The sequence below is a fragment of the Musa acuminata genome, chromosome BXJ3-2 (genome assembly GCF_036884655.1).
Source record: "Musa acuminata AAA Group cultivar baxijiao chromosome BXJ3-2, Cavendish_Baxijiao_AAA, whole genome shotgun sequence".
In the NCBI taxonomy this organism is placed as follows: Eukaryota; Viridiplantae; Streptophyta; class Magnoliopsida; order Zingiberales; family Musaceae; genus Musa; species Musa acuminata.
The window spans coordinates 28,975,155-28,991,812 of record NC_088350.1 but is presented as its reverse complement, the minus strand read 5'-3'; the positions used below and the strand labels follow the sequence as shown (position 1 = coordinate 28,991,812).

Below are 16,658 nucleotides of genomic sequence, written 5' to 3'. Positions count from 1 at the left end.
TCAAATTAATTAGGTTTTAACCCTATGTTATGTTTGCGTAGATATTTCTATTTCCTAAAACCCCTCTTCTATATATTTGGCTACCTGAATGCAAAACCTTATCTATAGTTACTCTTGGGGGTCGGGGGCGAAGAATGGAGGCATGCTGTCTCTGCTCCTCCTCCTCTTCTCCAAAGCCCCATCTTTCTTTCAATATCTCCCCCAATTCTTCTCCTTTTTGTGCTCGTAGGCATCCTCTGCTCGTAAGCTTCCATCCGATACCCCTAAAAGGCCTCATCTTGTCGCCGTCCTCTCGGAGTTCCCTGCAAATTTCGCCACCCTTTGCGGTTGCCGAAGCCTTGGAACAAGCGGCGGAGACGTCGGCGTCCCCCAGAGGCGCGTCCTCGTCTAAGGTCGATAAAAGCGGGAGGTTCTGTAGCCCTAGAGCCGCTCGCGAGCTCGCTCTGTGAGTTGGAACCTCGTTTGGGTCTTAAAATTTTCTCCTTTTTTGTTTCTTTGAGGCAATTGGTGAAGAATTTAACTTAGGGAAGAATGGCGATGTTTAGGATGATCGCTTATGCTGCTTGTTTAGAAGGGTCTGATCCGGTTCGGCTCTTCGACAAGAGAGTCAATGCAAAAAGAGGCAAGCTTTCTTATAATCCATGCAGGTGCCGTTGTTTTTGGATGGTTTAATCATGGAAGTATGGTTAATCGAGAAATTTGTTCTATGATTGAACCTTTTTCTTCTTGGGTTGAATGGTGGCTGGTTATTATTGGTTTTGTTGATCTATTATACATGGTTTCCTTGGTTTTCTGCTCCCAGAGCCTGGATATGTTTTCGACAAGGCCATCCTGTTACAGTATGATCACATGAGCTTTGGTGGGGCTCCTGTTGAGGTAGGAACAGAAGAAGAGGCAGAGGGGCTGATGCTTCAAAATGATAAGGATTCAGCTAATGGTAATTAGGTTCCTGTATTGTCTTACAGTTTCTTTTGGGTTTCAATTTGTTGAAGTTAATGAAACCAAATGCTTCTATTATGATTATTTGTGCATGAATTGCCTAATGATATCAGTAGGTTGTACTTTATTGGAAGGGCATCTATTTGACAAGATAAGTGGGACAGCATCATGATAATCAATATGATCAAGATAGGTTGTGGAGCTACAATAATTGTAGGAAAGGATGGCATACATGGCTCATGATGGTCAACTTTGGCAGTGGAAGTGGTGCCTGTTAAATTGCAAGTAGTCGACATTTGTGATCATATACATGCACGCTAATTTTGTCTGGAAATTAAGGTCAAATGGCTTATATTACAATTCCAAATACATGGTTGCAGTATATGCCTCCAAATAACTTCATTATACAAAATAAACATGTTTGTAATTATCAGCAGATGTTAGAAATTGATTCTAAATAATCTACTTCACCAAGTATCAACCAGATGCAAGTGATGAGATAATACCACACTGGAGTGTTTTCTGCATCACTGCCAAAGGTAGCTTAGTTTCAATTGGTCTACATCCTATCACATAATAACCAAGAAAGAAAGACACCTCAATCCCCATACACAATATCAAGGTTCCATGGAGGGGAAAATGTTCTCTTTGTTTCAGTTATCAAAATTTCATAGTAATTGGAGTTGTCATTTAGTAATAAATACTTGTAGGATCTGATGCTTGTTAGTTGTCTTATCGCATGATACAGACTTTTGTGGCATCAGCTTTTTTTTAGTAATTTATTTCATATTTGTTGAAACTTGAAACATTAGTCAAGTTATTCATATGACATGTTCTGTTGGTTCCTTTTACATAGTTTTCAACCATAATTCCCTCGTGATTTTTTGTAATTTTCAGAAGCAGAGGTTCTATCAGCTCCTCCAAAGCTGGTCTACAACAAATTTGTTTTGCGGTGCTTCCCTCTTCCTTCAGCCCGACATTTCTCCCATTTCCGTCTAGCTAAAAATCTCATGCAAGCTGCATAAATCTAACATCTTACTGATAAATTTTATGGATACAGTTAATCATGTTGATCACTAATTGCTCTTTTCATTCTTTTGGTTCACATTATACTCAAATCAAGAATTATTGTTTATAAAGTTGATTAATGCATTTTCCAGCCTGACGAGGAATATACTGGTAGCTGTGGTTGATCGGTGGAATGATCATGTTCGTCTAATCGCCAAAGTAATTCCCCAAAATTGGAAGGTACGGTGTGCATGTCTCAAGGCTTAAGTGAGCTCTTCTCCTTTTCCATAATGACACTGGGAACATCAAACTTTGGAGTTTACAATTAACTGGCTTCATGTAATAATCCTACTCAAGTAAAGAAACTTGATGATATATTTTTTTAGGCTAACACAAATTTTGCACGCTTGAGACATCTTTGATACTTTCAGGCTTTGGTTGGCTCAAAAGATCTATATGCATTATCATTTCTGACAATTGCAGGTTTCATTACATTCTTTGATGGGCATCTTCATATGTTCAATCACACAAAATATTGCAATCTGAAATCCCAAAAGTTCTTATTCTACGGCATATGCTCTTGCGTATATAAACTTATGGAGAAATTTCTAACTCAGAAAATTTTATGTCTTGAGATGTCTGTGTTGTTTGTCTTTGATAAATGTCCCTGTAGTAACTGTTCGAATCTATGGTTTGTTGTTCTTGTTACCTACATGAAATTGAGTTTGTATGTACAATGAGTAAAGGCATTTTAGATACAGTAGATGAGTGCTTTCAAACAAAATGTTCTACCTTTTGTTCCATAGAACACATTAATTGTTTGATAAAATAATTAATTTAGGTATATTTTGGGCTGAGTTATACATTTGCAGAATCAAGCCACATATTTCTAATTTAACTGGAGAAATATGATTTATTTGAAATATAGGCGTTTCAATATCATTACGATCATTTGTCGGTGAACATACAAGTTCTTGACTCTTTTGTTTAGTATTTGTATGCCGTTCTTGGATATTACTTCCAGTGCAAAAAGCTTTTGCAATATGTCTTATCGTAGTTTGTGAATACCTTGTTGAGACCGATTTCATTTAGTTTTCTGGAATTGAACTCAAGACACCCTCCTCAATACACAATCTAAAATCGCAGGATGAGCCTGCAGCAAGAATCTTGGAACTCTGCATTCTACACCTTGCCATGGCAGAGATAACATCAATAGGAACAAGACACCAAATAGTCATCAATGAGGCAAGTTTCCCCATCCCACAGAACCTTTATCTTTGCCTATATAGCCTTCATCATCTTCATAATCGATTCTGATCTCTTGTCGTGAAGGCTGTTGATCTCGCCAAGCGGTTCTGCGATGGTTGCGCCCCTCGGGTAATCAATGGATGCCTTCGAACTTTTGTGAAAGAGTATAACACAGTCGATACTGTTCGGCCCTCAGAAGCACCAACAGCTTGAAAAGCATGCATAGGTTCTCAGTTATCATTCTCATTCTCATTCTCATTACAAAGTGGGGTGATCAACCTCAGAGGATGACTTAATCTGTGGCCACAGCTGAAAGTGTTTGCAAGTTCCAAGTGGCTGCAGGAAGAAGGATAGAGATTGGAGATGGATATCACAAGGCACACTACTAGTATTTGGATCATGTGATGCTTTTAAAGAGAAAGCAATAATGGACACTGTAAAATTTCAACAGCTTCTTGTGAATTTTCCTTTCAGTGGAGATGATCCAAAATTGGTGCCTTGGAGATGATGCTAGATGCTCTTTATTTAGTATATGCATGCAATGTCCAATGGTTTTACTGTACTACTAGATATGATACACAGATTTAGGGTTTTTGTTGAACTTACTGATGCATTAGCATGCATGTGGTGTATGTGATGAAGTGGATCCATGCATGCTCCAAATATATAGTCTCACTTGCCATGTGGATGCCACATCAACATCTTGAGTCACCATGTGTAATATATATATATATATATATATATATATATATATATATATATATATATATATATATATATATATATTTATAGTGTTATTTTATATTTTCAAGGTTGGCCTGTCGCAATTTTTAGCATATCTATTAGGAATCTAGTGTTTTTTTTTAATGTAAATTTAAATTCGGATTTAGTTGGATTAGGAAAGAAATATGCATTCATCTATTAGCATATCTATGTTAATGATCGAATCAATTCAAGAATGTTATTATTATTATTATATATTATTTTATTGATCGGAGCCACTTAAATCGTATTTCGATAATTGATTTTGTATAGGAAAAGCTGCACCCAAAATTATAAGCATAAACCCTAATTTGGGCGCCCGAAACCCCTGATTTATAGACACGGCCGGTGTTTCTGCTGTCCCGCGGTGCATTTCTCATATATTGAACCGTTCGGTCAGCGTGGTCATAAAAACACCCCTGGCAAAACGGTTCAATATACGGGTACTGCACCGCGGGACAGCAGAAACACCAACCGCTTCTATAAATAATGGGTTTCGAGCAGGCGAATTAGGGTTTAGGGTTCGATCGTGTGTTGCCGTCCTCTGCCACCCTTGTGTGATACCTTTTTATATGTAACTGTTAGTCGTTTGGATTTTTCTGAATAGGCTGTTGATCATCTCTGATTATTCGGTACGTTCTCGCCGATTTTAGGGTTTCTTATCTCGGTTTGAAGGCCTAATATTGCAATTTTTTGCTGCTGGATTTTGCTGTGCAGCAAGGAATCTATCGTTGGGCCAGATACATTTCTTCCTTTAGCTCCGATGATCCTTTGCTCGACTTTGTTCTCTCTGTAGGATTTTTCGGTGACAAGGCTGATACATATCTCTTTTCTTTTCTCGATCGATTATGTGCTGCGCATGGTCTTTCGATGCTGTTTAATGTTCGTTCAATATCCGATTTTGATCTGTCCAAACTGGGATTTTTGGTGGTACAGTCGTTTTTTTGCCCTTAGATGCGTCATTTTAGTTCAAAATCTGATTTTGATTTGTTCTACCCGTGATGTTGGATGATGAAAAAAATCAGACGGATTCCCAATGATGTCCAAAAGATGATATCAGAAACCAGCTACTTCTGACACATCACTGGAACAAATAGCAGTAACTAGAGTTTTTGATATGTTCTGCATGATGAATTCTATCTATTTTCTTTTCTTGGACTTGGAAAAGAGTTCCAATTCATATGTATGATTAGGTTTGGTTTCTTGTGGGCCTAAGATGTGAGAATAATATTTGCTACTCTTGATGGGGTCACCCATTTGATGATCCTTATCCACCAAGATCTCTGAGGCCCATCTCATGATTCGCCATGAGTTATATGAAATGATTATAATAGACAAATCATACAAAAATTATTATTATTTATTGTTGTCAACTGTATTTATAAATTATTGTAGTCTATTATATTACCATGATTGTTGCTATTTTGTTTTTATTAAAAATAAGTAATTTTTTATTTTATCTGGATTGTGACTCAAGTTTTCTGGTTTTCTTCTTTTATCTACCCATTTTTATTGGATCAAATTATTCAAAATCATATCCATCCATCTGCTTGCAGCAAAATGTGCAGGAACATTTCCAGAATAAAAATTCTATAGTCCCTAACATAATTGTCATGTAGTTGGCATCAGTGTTGTAATTTCTGATGCAAAACAACATATTTCACAATCAGTACATGAGTTAATCTGGGACTGAACAAACCAACTTCTTATGGTAGAAAATGATCCTGCTATGCTAACACATAGTAGCAGTCTATGGGGCACTTGCATGTGTCATTCAGGTCAATATGTGCAAGAAATTTGCAGGATAGGAACTTTCTGGCACCAACATTATTTTCATGAAAAGATCACCAGAATTTATGACTTCTGATGCAAAAAAATGACCAGTAGATGTATATAGCATCAGTACAAGGAGCAGGTTAAGAGTCCCAAAGTTCAGTATATAATTGACAAAAGCATCTGTGGTTTCACAAATCTAACTTCTACCTTTTAATTTCAATTACTTCAATGCCACAAGAAGTATGCTACATCCAGCCAACTCTTTCACATTGGAGCAATGATAATGTGGAGTAGGCCCTAAAGAAATATTACTGACAGAGCAGGTTCTCTGGAGCTGGAATTACAGGTCTTAAGCAATTTTGTTAAGCAAAACCTCTCTGTCTACCCTCATTACCTAAATCATTCTTAACTAACTCAGGTTTAGAAGAGCTTTGAGCAAATATGTTATTATAGGAACTTGTCAATGCTAGTCCTGTTGTTGCAAATGACCCCTCTCTTAGGTGACACTGACAGATCTTGAAGGACCTAATGCAATAAACTAAATTTCTCTTTTATCTTTGCATAGCACTTGAACATGCTATCCTTAAAGAAATTGTCATACCTCAAATGAAACTAAAGTCAAGCAAGCAATACAAGTCTCAATGTCTGAATCAATCTTCCATGTTGAATGGCTTGAAAAGGCAGCACTTGCACTGGTAATCATGGTCAAGAACCACCTTTTTGAATATTAAGTTGTATCACCAGAATGTTAGGTATAAGATGGCTAGCATTAGGTTGTCTACCATGCCTTTTCTGTGATCAAATGCAATTTTATGTGTTGCAATCACAGACTAACCAACCATGCCATTTGGTTGGCCCCCAGAATTCTTGAATCTTGATTAACACCAAGAGTGATAGCAACCTGTGTCAGGGTATTTCTCATAATCTTATTCATTTAATGAATATTAAATAGTTAATAAAGTTGTCATCAATTGATTAGAAAATATCAAATATCATCTATAAATAGTCAAATTACCTTGTAGAGTTGATGAGCCATCAAAGCTCATCAAAATGTAAATGGTGAATATTACTGCAAAAATGCCAAAATGGCTGCCAAATTGTCACAAGCATTTTAGAAAATTGCACTAGTTTCAGTTTAGTGATCACCAATCTTGTTTTGTCTGTCCACAGATGCAGTATTTGACTGCCCTAAAGTTTTGACATAGCAACCACACAACTTTGTTCTATATGCCACCAGAAAAACATGGACAAACCCACAATTCAGAACAGAGATTCCTGAAAGTTCACCAAAGAGTGGAAAGATACTTAGCACATTACAAGAAACATGGACAATGAGAAGACACTCAATGCTTTTTTACATTATTTACCACTGGAAATCACATCAACATCCACAATCTGATAGTAGACCGACCATATTGTGAAATCCCCATTCATAAAAGTTAAAACTGTTGAAATCTATGGGAAGGTACCATTTAAGATAAACAGCGAATGATGTTTTATACCTTCATCAGAACAATCTTAGATCTTGTTGATCTTTTCTGCCTTCACAACAGGGTTCTCTTTGGCTATTGCCTTCCGACCAGCAGTCTTGTAGTCAAATGAGCATTCATGAGCCTCGGGGTGCCGGTGAGCCGAACACAAGGTGTTCTCGCATCGGCATTTGAACCCCGTTAATCCTACTTTTTTCCGGCATCGGAAACAGCGGTTAGCAGGCCGCTTGTTGCATAAGTCCTCCACTTGATCCTTAACAACATTCATGTCGCATGGTCCTTCAACTTCATCCGAGCTGATAACATTAGGTTCAATTTTCACCGAAGAAGATGGAATACTAGTTGTCTTCTCCGCCTCAGCAGGAGGAGTCGTCAGGATGGATTTCTGTTTCATGACAAGGTCTTTATAGCATTTCGAGCACAGGTTATTGGTCATGGCACTCCCGAAAAAGCCACAGTTATTAGCGCATAAAATTGGGCTTTCAGGTGTCTCACACTCGGTCTGCTCAGTCTCCTTCTTCCAACTCTCCTGAGCCATTATTCACAAGATACTCTGTTGCAGTATCTCAACAGACCTCAAGAAACCTTATTTGCTATTGTCCAACTCGAAATAAACGCGTAAAGCACTAACAATTGAAGATCTCATATAGTTCCAAGTCAAATAGCTCAGGCAGAGGTGAGTAATCAGTACATCATACAGGACCTACAACATCAGTTGAGAATTTATAGTTCATAAGAAAGGCAGCAATAGATAGAACAAGTTGATCATATATAATGCAAATGTAACAATTGAGAGACAGCATCATATTCCTTGAAGCACAATTCTAACTCCAATAATGTTTTGTCGGTAGTAGAAATCAGGAAAACATTGTTCGAAGGCATATGTTCCATATCATGAACTGATGTTCAAGAGCATAAAATTCGTAGGGATATTATCATTCACAGACATCAATCGCATGAACACCAACAAATTACTAGAAAATAAATCTGAAAGCCTATCAGTGAATGATAACTGCAAGAAGAGAGAAAAAAAATCTGTGACGAGGAAAAGATACTTCTTTCTTACACGCTGATGACACAGAAGATCACCGAAGAACACAATACATCTGAAATTTCAACGAGAAAAGTTCCAAATCGAAAAAGGCAGGGGTAAATGCGTCCCATCCCCCACGAATCGCAATAAAATTGGTCGAATCGAAGCCAAGAAATTCATCTACTTCGAATTCGCAGGGTAAATAATCCATAGAAAAGGCCGATCCACATCCGAATTACGATGAAAACAAGGAAACCCCAAAGCAATTCTTGCAACGACGCAAAAAAGATCAAGTAGTCCTCGCAATTGACAAGCGAGGCAGGGATCGGATTACCGCAAATTCGAACAAGAGAAACTGGAAGCAGAAGATTGGCCAAGCAGAGGCCACACACCTCGGAAACCTTCGACCGATCTGCTTCGAGGGGGCCGAGAGGGCGACAGGATTTTTATTGCAGGGTTAGGGTTTCATTTATTTCTCGATGTCTTAGGAAGATCCTTAATAGGACTAAAAGCTACAAGACACTTGCCCTACCCTCTGCCCAAACTCGCCATCTTACTTGGCTGGCAATTCGAAGAATCAACCGGGCCCGCAAGCTGACACCACACAGACACATCGTACTACAAGAAGGTAAGAAAGAGGGTAATAAATTAACGCGTGGAGAAGTGTAGCGCAGCAAATCTTTGGGACAAATGATTAGTATTAGTGTTAGTAGGTTTTAATCGGGCCCCAACTCTAAAGGTCAGCCTCGTGGAGGAGAAGAGTTCCACAATTGGAACTTTAAGATTACCATCGCATGATGTTTGGTGGGATAATTGAGATGATAATAGTAGCCCATCCAATCATGTGTCACAGTATGTGATTTCATTAATGGAGAGATGAGGTTGTACTAAATAAAGGAGAGTTTGGTGGAGTCTCATCTTTGATGTGGCTCATTTGTGTTCTCAAATTTAGCCCACCAATCCATCATAGGCAAATGTCACAACCAAGAATCTATTTTGGATACTGGTCTTTCATGCTGAAACTTTCATGAATGTATGAGAATTTACTGCTAATGATGACTGAAGCTATATATATATATATATATAATGCTAATTTGGTGCTCATTTTCTGCTTTATTGGCTCAAATATTTATATTAGTGTGTTCAATGGTATCAAGCCATTTGGACCTACCATGAAATGAGAATACAAGAAATGAGAATGGAGTGGGAGTTTTTGGTTTTCTTTCAGAACATGGATGTTTAGTGTTCTTAGTAGCTGTTGGATCAAATAGTCATGGTAGTTCATAGTTAGTAATCCACAGAAGCTGGCAAATTGGGTATCTCAGAGCTGCATGAATGTGCTCAATGATGTCTGGGTTTCTGTGGTTGTAGTTTAGTATTGTTCTTCTAAATTCTATTGTGTTTTGTGGCATATTTGCATATGCAAATCATGTAAATGTCAGAGGAATGACTGCACCTGCAAAGGATCTTGGGATGTTGATCTATATGAAAACAATTGTAATTTAGGGACTGATGAGCAATCTATGTTAGATCTCAAAAATCTAAGAAATGGGGTGTTGGGAATCACAGGCTGTGAGGGAGAGAGAGATATTCCTTTGTGCCAAACACAACTTGTGGCTGTGAAACCTCAACAGTTGCCACACTCCGTCAAAGGCCTTCTTCTGTCAACTCTCTCGTCAGGTCTTGCATCCAATTTGCTCGAAAGAAATCTTTAGATCCAATACTCTCCCACCCTTCGCCATTCCCACTCAGGATCCTTCCCTGCCTCTGCTCCCCAAAGGCCCATGTGCCACCCAGAACCCAAGAGTTGAGCTCGGTGAGACAACTACACAGGTCATTTGCAAGGCTTCAGCTACTGCAGACTTGGATCAGGCTTCAGACCTGACAACTTCACCCTCAGACAGGGACCCTGGAAGCCAGAGCTACTCCCATGGCCAAGCTCACAGCCCAGGGGAGTCTCAGGCTGACCTTGTGCGGAGACAGAGCCTCCTTCTGGTGTGAACCACGAGACCAGGTTCGCTGCAGGATTGGTGGTGGGAAGAGGCCACTTGATAGCCCAGTTGGGATCCATAGGAGTAGCAGCGGCTTCACGTCTCCTGAAGCTGGTAGGGTTTGGGCTGTGGGTAAGAAGTCAAAAAGCTTTAAGCCTGATGAGTTTGAGAGTGGGGAGGGTAAAGAGGTGGAGTATGAGGAAGAGGAAGAGGAGAATGAGTTGCAGAGGGATGAGTTGTCATGCTTCAGAGGTTTGGTGTTGGATGTCTCCTACAGGTAATCAATTTCATTTACATTTTGTGTTATCTATCAGTCCAGTGAGATCCTTATTAAGGTTTTCATTGCTTGGGGTAAACAATAATTGAAATTAAGAAGCTGCTACAAATTCTCAATGTTGTTGATGTCCCCCATTTAATGGAGCACTAAAATTTCCTTTGGAACATTGCTGCTGTAGGAAGAAAATATTGCCTTTAGTTTTTTTTTCAAATGATCTTCTTCTTGACATGTTTTTTGATAGGATCAGATTTCAAACAATCTTCAGTAGCATTAGTTTCTTAAGATCTTTCTTGGCCAGCAGCAACTTCTCGTACATTGCTTCAAAACAACAGCATTTGATAGTTGAGCCTGAGCTTTGCAGTATATGTTCGTTTGCGCAGCTGTGTGATGCAGATGATCATCAATTGATTTTTACATCCGTGCCTAGGCTTTCCTGTTGTTTGTCCAATTCATTTTGAAGGATTATCCAAATCATGTAGTTTATAAAATTTTACCGATATTGTTCTATTGCAAAATTAGCCTTTCTTTTTTATCATACCATTAGTACCATACAATTGGCAGGAGTTTTCAGATTAGATTCTGCTCATATAATATGAAGATGTCTAGTAATTTTAGAGAAGGCTGAAGGCTGACTTCAAGCAGATACTTTTGTAAATAGAAAATAAGTGGGTTCTAATTTAAAGACTCAAGCAAGAACTGAAAATAATCCTAGAAAGAAAATTGTTCCAAGTACCAACACAACAAATATGCGACTTATCCAAGATGGGACCAATTCAGGGTATTTGGCAATAACGAGGCTATATAACATACCTAGACATCGTTCTTCAGGACAGGTAAATCTTCTACAAGACCATGATGAATCTCGTAGTGGCTTGATGAACAGGAATCCAGGGATGGCAGAGTTATGAAGGCATTATCAGACTTTTTATTCAGATTTCTTGATTCATAGCAGCACACAAATAAAGTTGCGTCTCGATGAGTAAAAAAAGGCTAAGCAAACTGTTGCATGGTTTGCTTAACACCATCGCTTGATATCAAAATTCTTCTTATTTATTTTACTGAATATCAGAGCATGTGCCTTCTGCATCGTTCTTGTTGTCATTTCACAGTGCACAGTTCTATTATCAGAATAACTTGAAAAAAGAAATAGTACAGAGCCTTTAAAATTCTGCATTTTTGCGTGTGGATCTAACTTTTATCATGCTCACTAGGCCCGTAAATGTTGTCTGCTGGAAGCGTGCCATCTGTCTGGAATTTATGGAGAAGGTTAGATTGCTTTGTGCAGTCTATGATCATATTGCTGCTTGGGATCAAAAATAGAGATTAACTTTGATCTTTATATCGAGGATATATTTGGTGATCTTCTTTAGACGTATTGTCATACAATTTTGTCAAGCATATATGCCATGTTATGTGGAACTATATTACCCATATGCCTGCATGCCTGCCTACGAGCAACGAAGCATAACAATTCTTGATATCGACTGACAGGCTGATGTTCTGGAATACTATGACCAGACGGTGTCTTCGGCACAAGGATCCTTCTACATACCAGCAGTCTTGCAGGTTTGTTGTACACCTCTTGTAACTTTTGGACAACAACGACATACTATTTTACTTCTTAACAAGTTATGTTCAATAATGTTCCACTCCTCAGATTCCACATTTGCTGCAAGTTGTCAAGAGGAGAAGGATCAAACAAAACCTTAGTCGCAGAAACATATTTTATAGGGATTCTTTTACTTGTCAGTAAGTGTTCCTTTAAAACAGTATTTGATGGGAATTGGAAACTTCATACTGTTATCTTTGTTAAGTTCATTAGTCCAAAAAATTAATCCTATTTATTATATGTTTAATTTAGCCATATAGCATAATCCAGTCAAGGCTTGCAGCTTATCACTGATGCAACAAGCATATTATGTTCTCTACAGATATTGCTCTTCTCGAGATAACTTGACGGTTGACCATGTGGTACCAATTTCACGAGGTGGTGAATGGATGTGGGAAAATCTGGTATGTAACACTTATAGTGCATACCATATCATATTTTTTTAATTTCATCTTACTTGAAAACTCAATTCTGAGTGCTATATCTCTTGTTTACTGGGAATAACATGTTTCGTTTCGAGCCAATGTATGTCTTGTTTTTGTCTGGACCATTATGTACATGTTGAAGTACTTGAATTTTGAACGATGTTGTCATAGCTGTTTAAATGAAGTGGTGTATAACAGGATTGTAATTTTGAACCGTTTGGTCATACATTTTGAATGTTTGATAAAATGAAAGCAAAAGTGAAATTTTCTTTTAAGTGAATTATGTAGTCTTAACAGTGTAGCCACTAAGAAGAAATTATCTAATCGTTTCTAGTATTTGTAGTTCTTAGTCATTCAGTTCACCGTCAAATTTATCCCAAATAGCGTATACTCACTTCATCATAATATGAAACCTCAAACAATAGTCACACATGATCCTTTTCCATCTGATAATAATGAAGGCACAGTGTTCCTAGCATATAATAACGAGTACCGACAAGATTTTAAATTTACCTGAAGCTAATAGCTGAAGGCACTCAGGAAACACTGATTTATGGTGCAACAGAAACTGCAGTGCGAACAGTTTCTGATTTAAAAGTTGAATTATCACGGCACGGTATTATGATAAATGGCCTCAGATGCCTATCACGCGATCTTATTTTCCATGCTAGCAATGATTTTGGTTTGCGTTGTGAGGTTCATTTCATAAATCCGCATCAGAGAACTGTTAATCTGAGTTTGAACCAGAGCACTAACAGGTTATGTTGCATAGTTCTAATGCATTGATTGAACCTTTCCTCCTCTCATGCTTCCTATCCTATTTGCAGGTCACCGCATGTGCAAGATGTAACTCCAGGAAGGGACAGAAGACCTTAGAAGAAGCAAACATGAAACTGATTAAAATTCCCAAGGTTTCTGGCAACTATTTCTGATCAATTTTCTCAGCCACTCTCATGGATTTTCCACACCAATGTGTCCTTCAATTCCCATTGCAGGTTCCTAAAGACTATGACATACTTGCCATTCCCTTGACATCAGCTGCTGTCAAGATGCTGAAGATGAGGAAAGGGGTGCCTGAAGAGTGGCTTCAGTACCTCTCCAAGCCAAGTCCATAGTCATGCTTGCCATCAGTGACCCACACAGCCTCATTGGCTTCCTTCAAGTCCTCTGCACAGAATCCCAGCTCGACATGTATTATTATTATGAGCACAAAATTGGCAACTCATGTACATAACAAAACCACAGATATATATAACAATCTCTTCTTCACTCATTGCTCAATCATTGATGGCAGCGTGTATAATGGGTATGTGTAGGGGCAGAAATCATAAAGCTTCTGGGTGTTGAAGTCCATGCAAACAATGCTGAACAATAACTTCCTGATACAGTACCAGCAACTTCTTTGCTGCTTAATCTGTAGTCCAAGTTATCATGGTGCAGATGATGAAGATGAAGTGACAACAAAATAGGACTCTCCAAGGAGGGGAAGGTCAACAAGGAAGCCAACAGCTTGTCCCTTGTTTCCTAGCTAAGATGAGTTTGAAAGAGGGAGCAAAGACAGCTGTGCTCAAGTGGAAGTAATGGAGTTCCTCCAAAAGTAGAGCCTCCAAAGTAAAACAAGCTTCAAGAAATACCAAAACCCCTTCTTCCTTCCTCATTCAAACTCAGTGTCAGCTAATCCAAGAGAGTTGAGCTTAAATAGAATCCGATGGCCAAGACCCTGAGATGGCTTGTCATGGTGGTTGGACCTCAGCATCTCAACACCCCATCCACCCCATTTACTGCTGCATGAAAGGGTTGTGGATATGGACTTGAGGACCCACAGAAAGAAGAGGGAGGAGAGATATCATCACTTGCATCATGGATTCAAAATTTAAAAGGGTAGAGAGAGATGTGTGTGTGTGTGTGTGTGTAGTATACTCATACATATTGGACGGAGATATGTATGTGTGTGTGTGTGTGTCCATCCGTGTGGAAGACGATGTAGTCTGTAGTCTGGTTGTATTCCTCTACCGACAAAAGAACGCGGAGATAAAGGCCAGAGAAAAAGAGGGAGGCAGCTGTTGCCTGCCCCTCTTATTTAGGCCTCCTTAACCCACAACAAACATAGAATTCACCACCTCACTTGCTCTCCCCTCTTCTTCTTCATCATCATCATCATCTTCTTCTTCTTTTGTTCTTTGTCTCTGGCTTGTTGTGCAGCTTAAAATGGACACCTGCAACAAATCCTCCTCTGCTGGCAGTTCTTTGTTGGAGGAGTTCATCCCTGGAGATAACATGGTCATTCTTTTCAGCCATTTTCTTCTCCCTGTGATCAGTGGATTTTCCATTAGAGTGCTGAAATTTATTCCTCGGATGATATGTTCTTGGTTGTGGTTGCTTGGTGCAACGATCACCAATCTCTTTTGAGGGACTACAATTTTGAGTTTGTTCTCAGTCTTCTTTCTTCTTTTCCTTTCGTGACTCTGAAAACTGCTCTCATATGTTTGAATTCTTGATTTTCTTGTGAACACTTGTGATCTATCTTTAGAGTCAAGAAAAGAATCTTTCGACTCTGATGGTTGCCAGCTTTTGATTTGTGGATTTCTGCCCTCATTTTGCTGTCAGATCTTCTTTCTTGGTTTGGTTGCATTCATTAAAGTCAAAAAAAGACATTTGAATTGCTCTCACTGTTCTTGCATGCAGGTAGAAGGAGAGGATGAGAGCCTGGAATGGCTGTCCATATATGTGGAGGACTGCCTCTCTGGTGCCACATCCTACACCACCACCACCACCACCATTTCCAAGCCCCTCCCACCGACAGCAAGACTCCCACAAAACCCAGACCCCAAACCTTCATGCAGAAGTCTTGCAGTCCCAGCAAAGGCCAGAACCAAGAGAAGAAGAATCACCCCAAGAAACCCTTCTCCTGATGCCTTCTCAACCTTCCATCTCACCTCTTCAGACCCACCTCTCCTCCAGCAGACCTACTGGCTTGCAGAGAGTGAGCTGATCGTCCCCATAAAGGAGGAAGGGGGCAAGACAGCAGCCGCGGGTGGAGGAAGAGTAGGGGAGGAGGAGAAGGTGGTGGTGCAGCCAAGGAGGTGCAGCCATTGCCTGTCACAGAAGACTCCACAGTGGAGGGCAGGGCCTTTGGGGCCCAAGACCCTCTGCAATGCATGTGGTGTGAGGTTCAAGTCAGGGAGGCTGCTCCCTGAGTACAGGCCAGCAAAGAGCCCCACTTTTGTGAGCTACAAGCACTCCAACTCACACAAGAAGGTGATGGAGATGAGGATGGCTTTACTGTCCTCCAATTCCACTTAAGATGATGCTTAGTAGTCAGTCATATGCAACATATAAAAGTACATCTTTCATATTTTGCTTTCTTTTTCTTTCTCCTTTTGTTGAGCCTATATGATGCTTAAAATCTGGTTGAACTAAACTACCTTTTATGAGCATTGTTGACTGTTGCATGCTCTTCAGTGCACCAGTTTGACTTCTTTATCATATTGCAAGGGAAAAATATAAGAAAGATCAATGGAAATAAGCTCTTCAACTTTAAATGGGGAAGCATGACAACAATCTGACTATTCCCCTTTCAAATGGATAAAAAAATATAAACAAATCATTTATTTTTTTATTATACATATATTTGGTATAATACATATAATATTATATTGCCATGAATGTCATCAATCTATCACATCAAAACAATGGATAAGGATTCAAAACCCTGTTTTTGGTTCACTTTCCAAGCTCCAAGGAAAGATAATTTTGGGACCAGCCATGTTCAAACATCACTGTTAAGCAGCTGGTTGTGTGTAAACCAGTCCATGTGTTATCAACCTGTGCTACCTTCAATGAATACTCTGTGGAAACCAACCATGCCATCCAAGATAAGTGGCACTGGCAAGGTTCAATGTATCCTTTGACTTGAATGCTTTGGGTTGGTTCCACACTCCTCAAGCTTATTAATTTGAAGGTGAAATTATATATACATTATGATTTTTATTTATACATATCTCCCTAATTGATAGAAAAAAATGTTCATCCTCAATTAGGAGTTACATTAACATAGCAAAAAACGATAAAGGTAATATCAACTTAACAATAAAAGATAA

The 16,658-nt window shown here is 39.0% G+C and overlaps 4 protein-coding genes, 1 long non-coding RNA gene and 2 other non-coding genes across 8 annotated transcripts; 6 read left to right on the top strand and 1 right to left on the bottom strand.

Moving 5' to 3' along the window:
- Nucleotides 1–99: 99 nt before the first annotated feature.
- On the top strand, nucleotides 100–3,703 carry LOC135630861 (uncharacterized). Of its 2 annotated transcripts, none has more exons than XM_065138110.1 (7): nucleotides 100–445; nucleotides 546–622; nucleotides 803–937; nucleotides 1,837–1,891; nucleotides 2,100–2,187; nucleotides 3,094–3,192; nucleotides 3,280–3,703. In XM_065138110.1, the coding sequence occupies exons 1-7, from the start codon at nucleotides 135–137 to the stop codon at nucleotides 3,406–3,408; spliced, it is 894 nt and encodes a 297-aa protein (XP_064994182.1). In that variant the 5' UTR covers nucleotides 100–134; the 3' UTR covers nucleotides 3,409–3,703. The 2 variants fall into 2 exon arrangements, with proteins under 2 accessions (XP_064994182.1, XP_064994184.1); XM_065138112.1 differs by having other exon boundaries at nucleotides 307–445; nucleotides 526–622.
- Nucleotides 3,704–4,478: 775 nt separating this feature from the next.
- LOC108952162 (uncharacterized) lies at nucleotides 4,479–5,235 on the top strand. The gene is made up of 2 exons (XR_001976752.2): nucleotides 4,479–4,589; nucleotides 4,675–5,235. It is a non-coding gene; the product is annotated as an uncharacterized LOC108952162 (long non-coding RNA).
- On the top strand, nucleotides 4,959–5,039 carry LOC135632175 (small nucleolar RNA R12). The gene has a single exon (XR_010494630.1). It is a non-coding gene; the product is annotated as a small nucleolar RNA R12 (small nucleolar RNA).
- LOC135632166 (small nucleolar RNA SNORD24) lies at nucleotides 5,166–5,248 on the top strand. The gene has a single exon (XR_010494623.1). It is a non-coding gene; the product is annotated as a small nucleolar RNA SNORD24 (small nucleolar RNA).
- Nucleotides 5,249–7,009: 1,761 nt separating this feature from the next.
- On the bottom strand, nucleotides 7,010–7,903 carry LOC135587079 (zinc finger A20 and AN1 domain-containing stress-associated protein 9-like). The gene has a single exon (XM_065138299.1). It carries the CDS (start codon nucleotides 7,759–7,761, stop codon nucleotides 7,252–7,254), a length of 510 nt encoding a protein of 169 aa, XP_064994371.1. The 5' UTR covers nucleotides 7,762–7,903; the 3' UTR covers nucleotides 7,010–7,251.
- A 1,589-nt stretch (nucleotides 7,904–9,492) lies between these two features.
- LOC103975690 (uncharacterized) lies at nucleotides 9,493–13,827 on the top strand. Its single transcript, XM_009390726.3, has 7 exons — nucleotides 9,493–10,524; nucleotides 11,736–11,790; nucleotides 12,016–12,090; nucleotides 12,182–12,273; nucleotides 12,456–12,537; nucleotides 13,386–13,469; nucleotides 13,554–13,827. Exons 1-7 carry the CDS (start codon nucleotides 10,187–10,189, stop codon nucleotides 13,671–13,673), a joined length of 846 nt encoding a protein of 281 aa, XP_009389001.2. The 5' UTR covers nucleotides 9,493–10,186; the 3' UTR covers nucleotides 13,674–13,827.
- A 783-nt stretch (nucleotides 13,828–14,610) lies between these two features.
- LOC103975691 (GATA transcription factor 12) lies at nucleotides 14,611–15,995 on the top strand. The gene is made up of 2 exons (XM_009390727.3): nucleotides 14,611–14,838; nucleotides 15,244–15,995. Exons 1-2 carry the CDS (start codon nucleotides 14,767–14,769, stop codon nucleotides 15,859–15,861), a joined length of 690 nt encoding a protein of 229 aa, XP_009389002.2. The 5' UTR covers nucleotides 14,611–14,766; the 3' UTR covers nucleotides 15,862–15,995.
- Nucleotides 15,996–16,658: the final 663 nt, after the last annotated feature.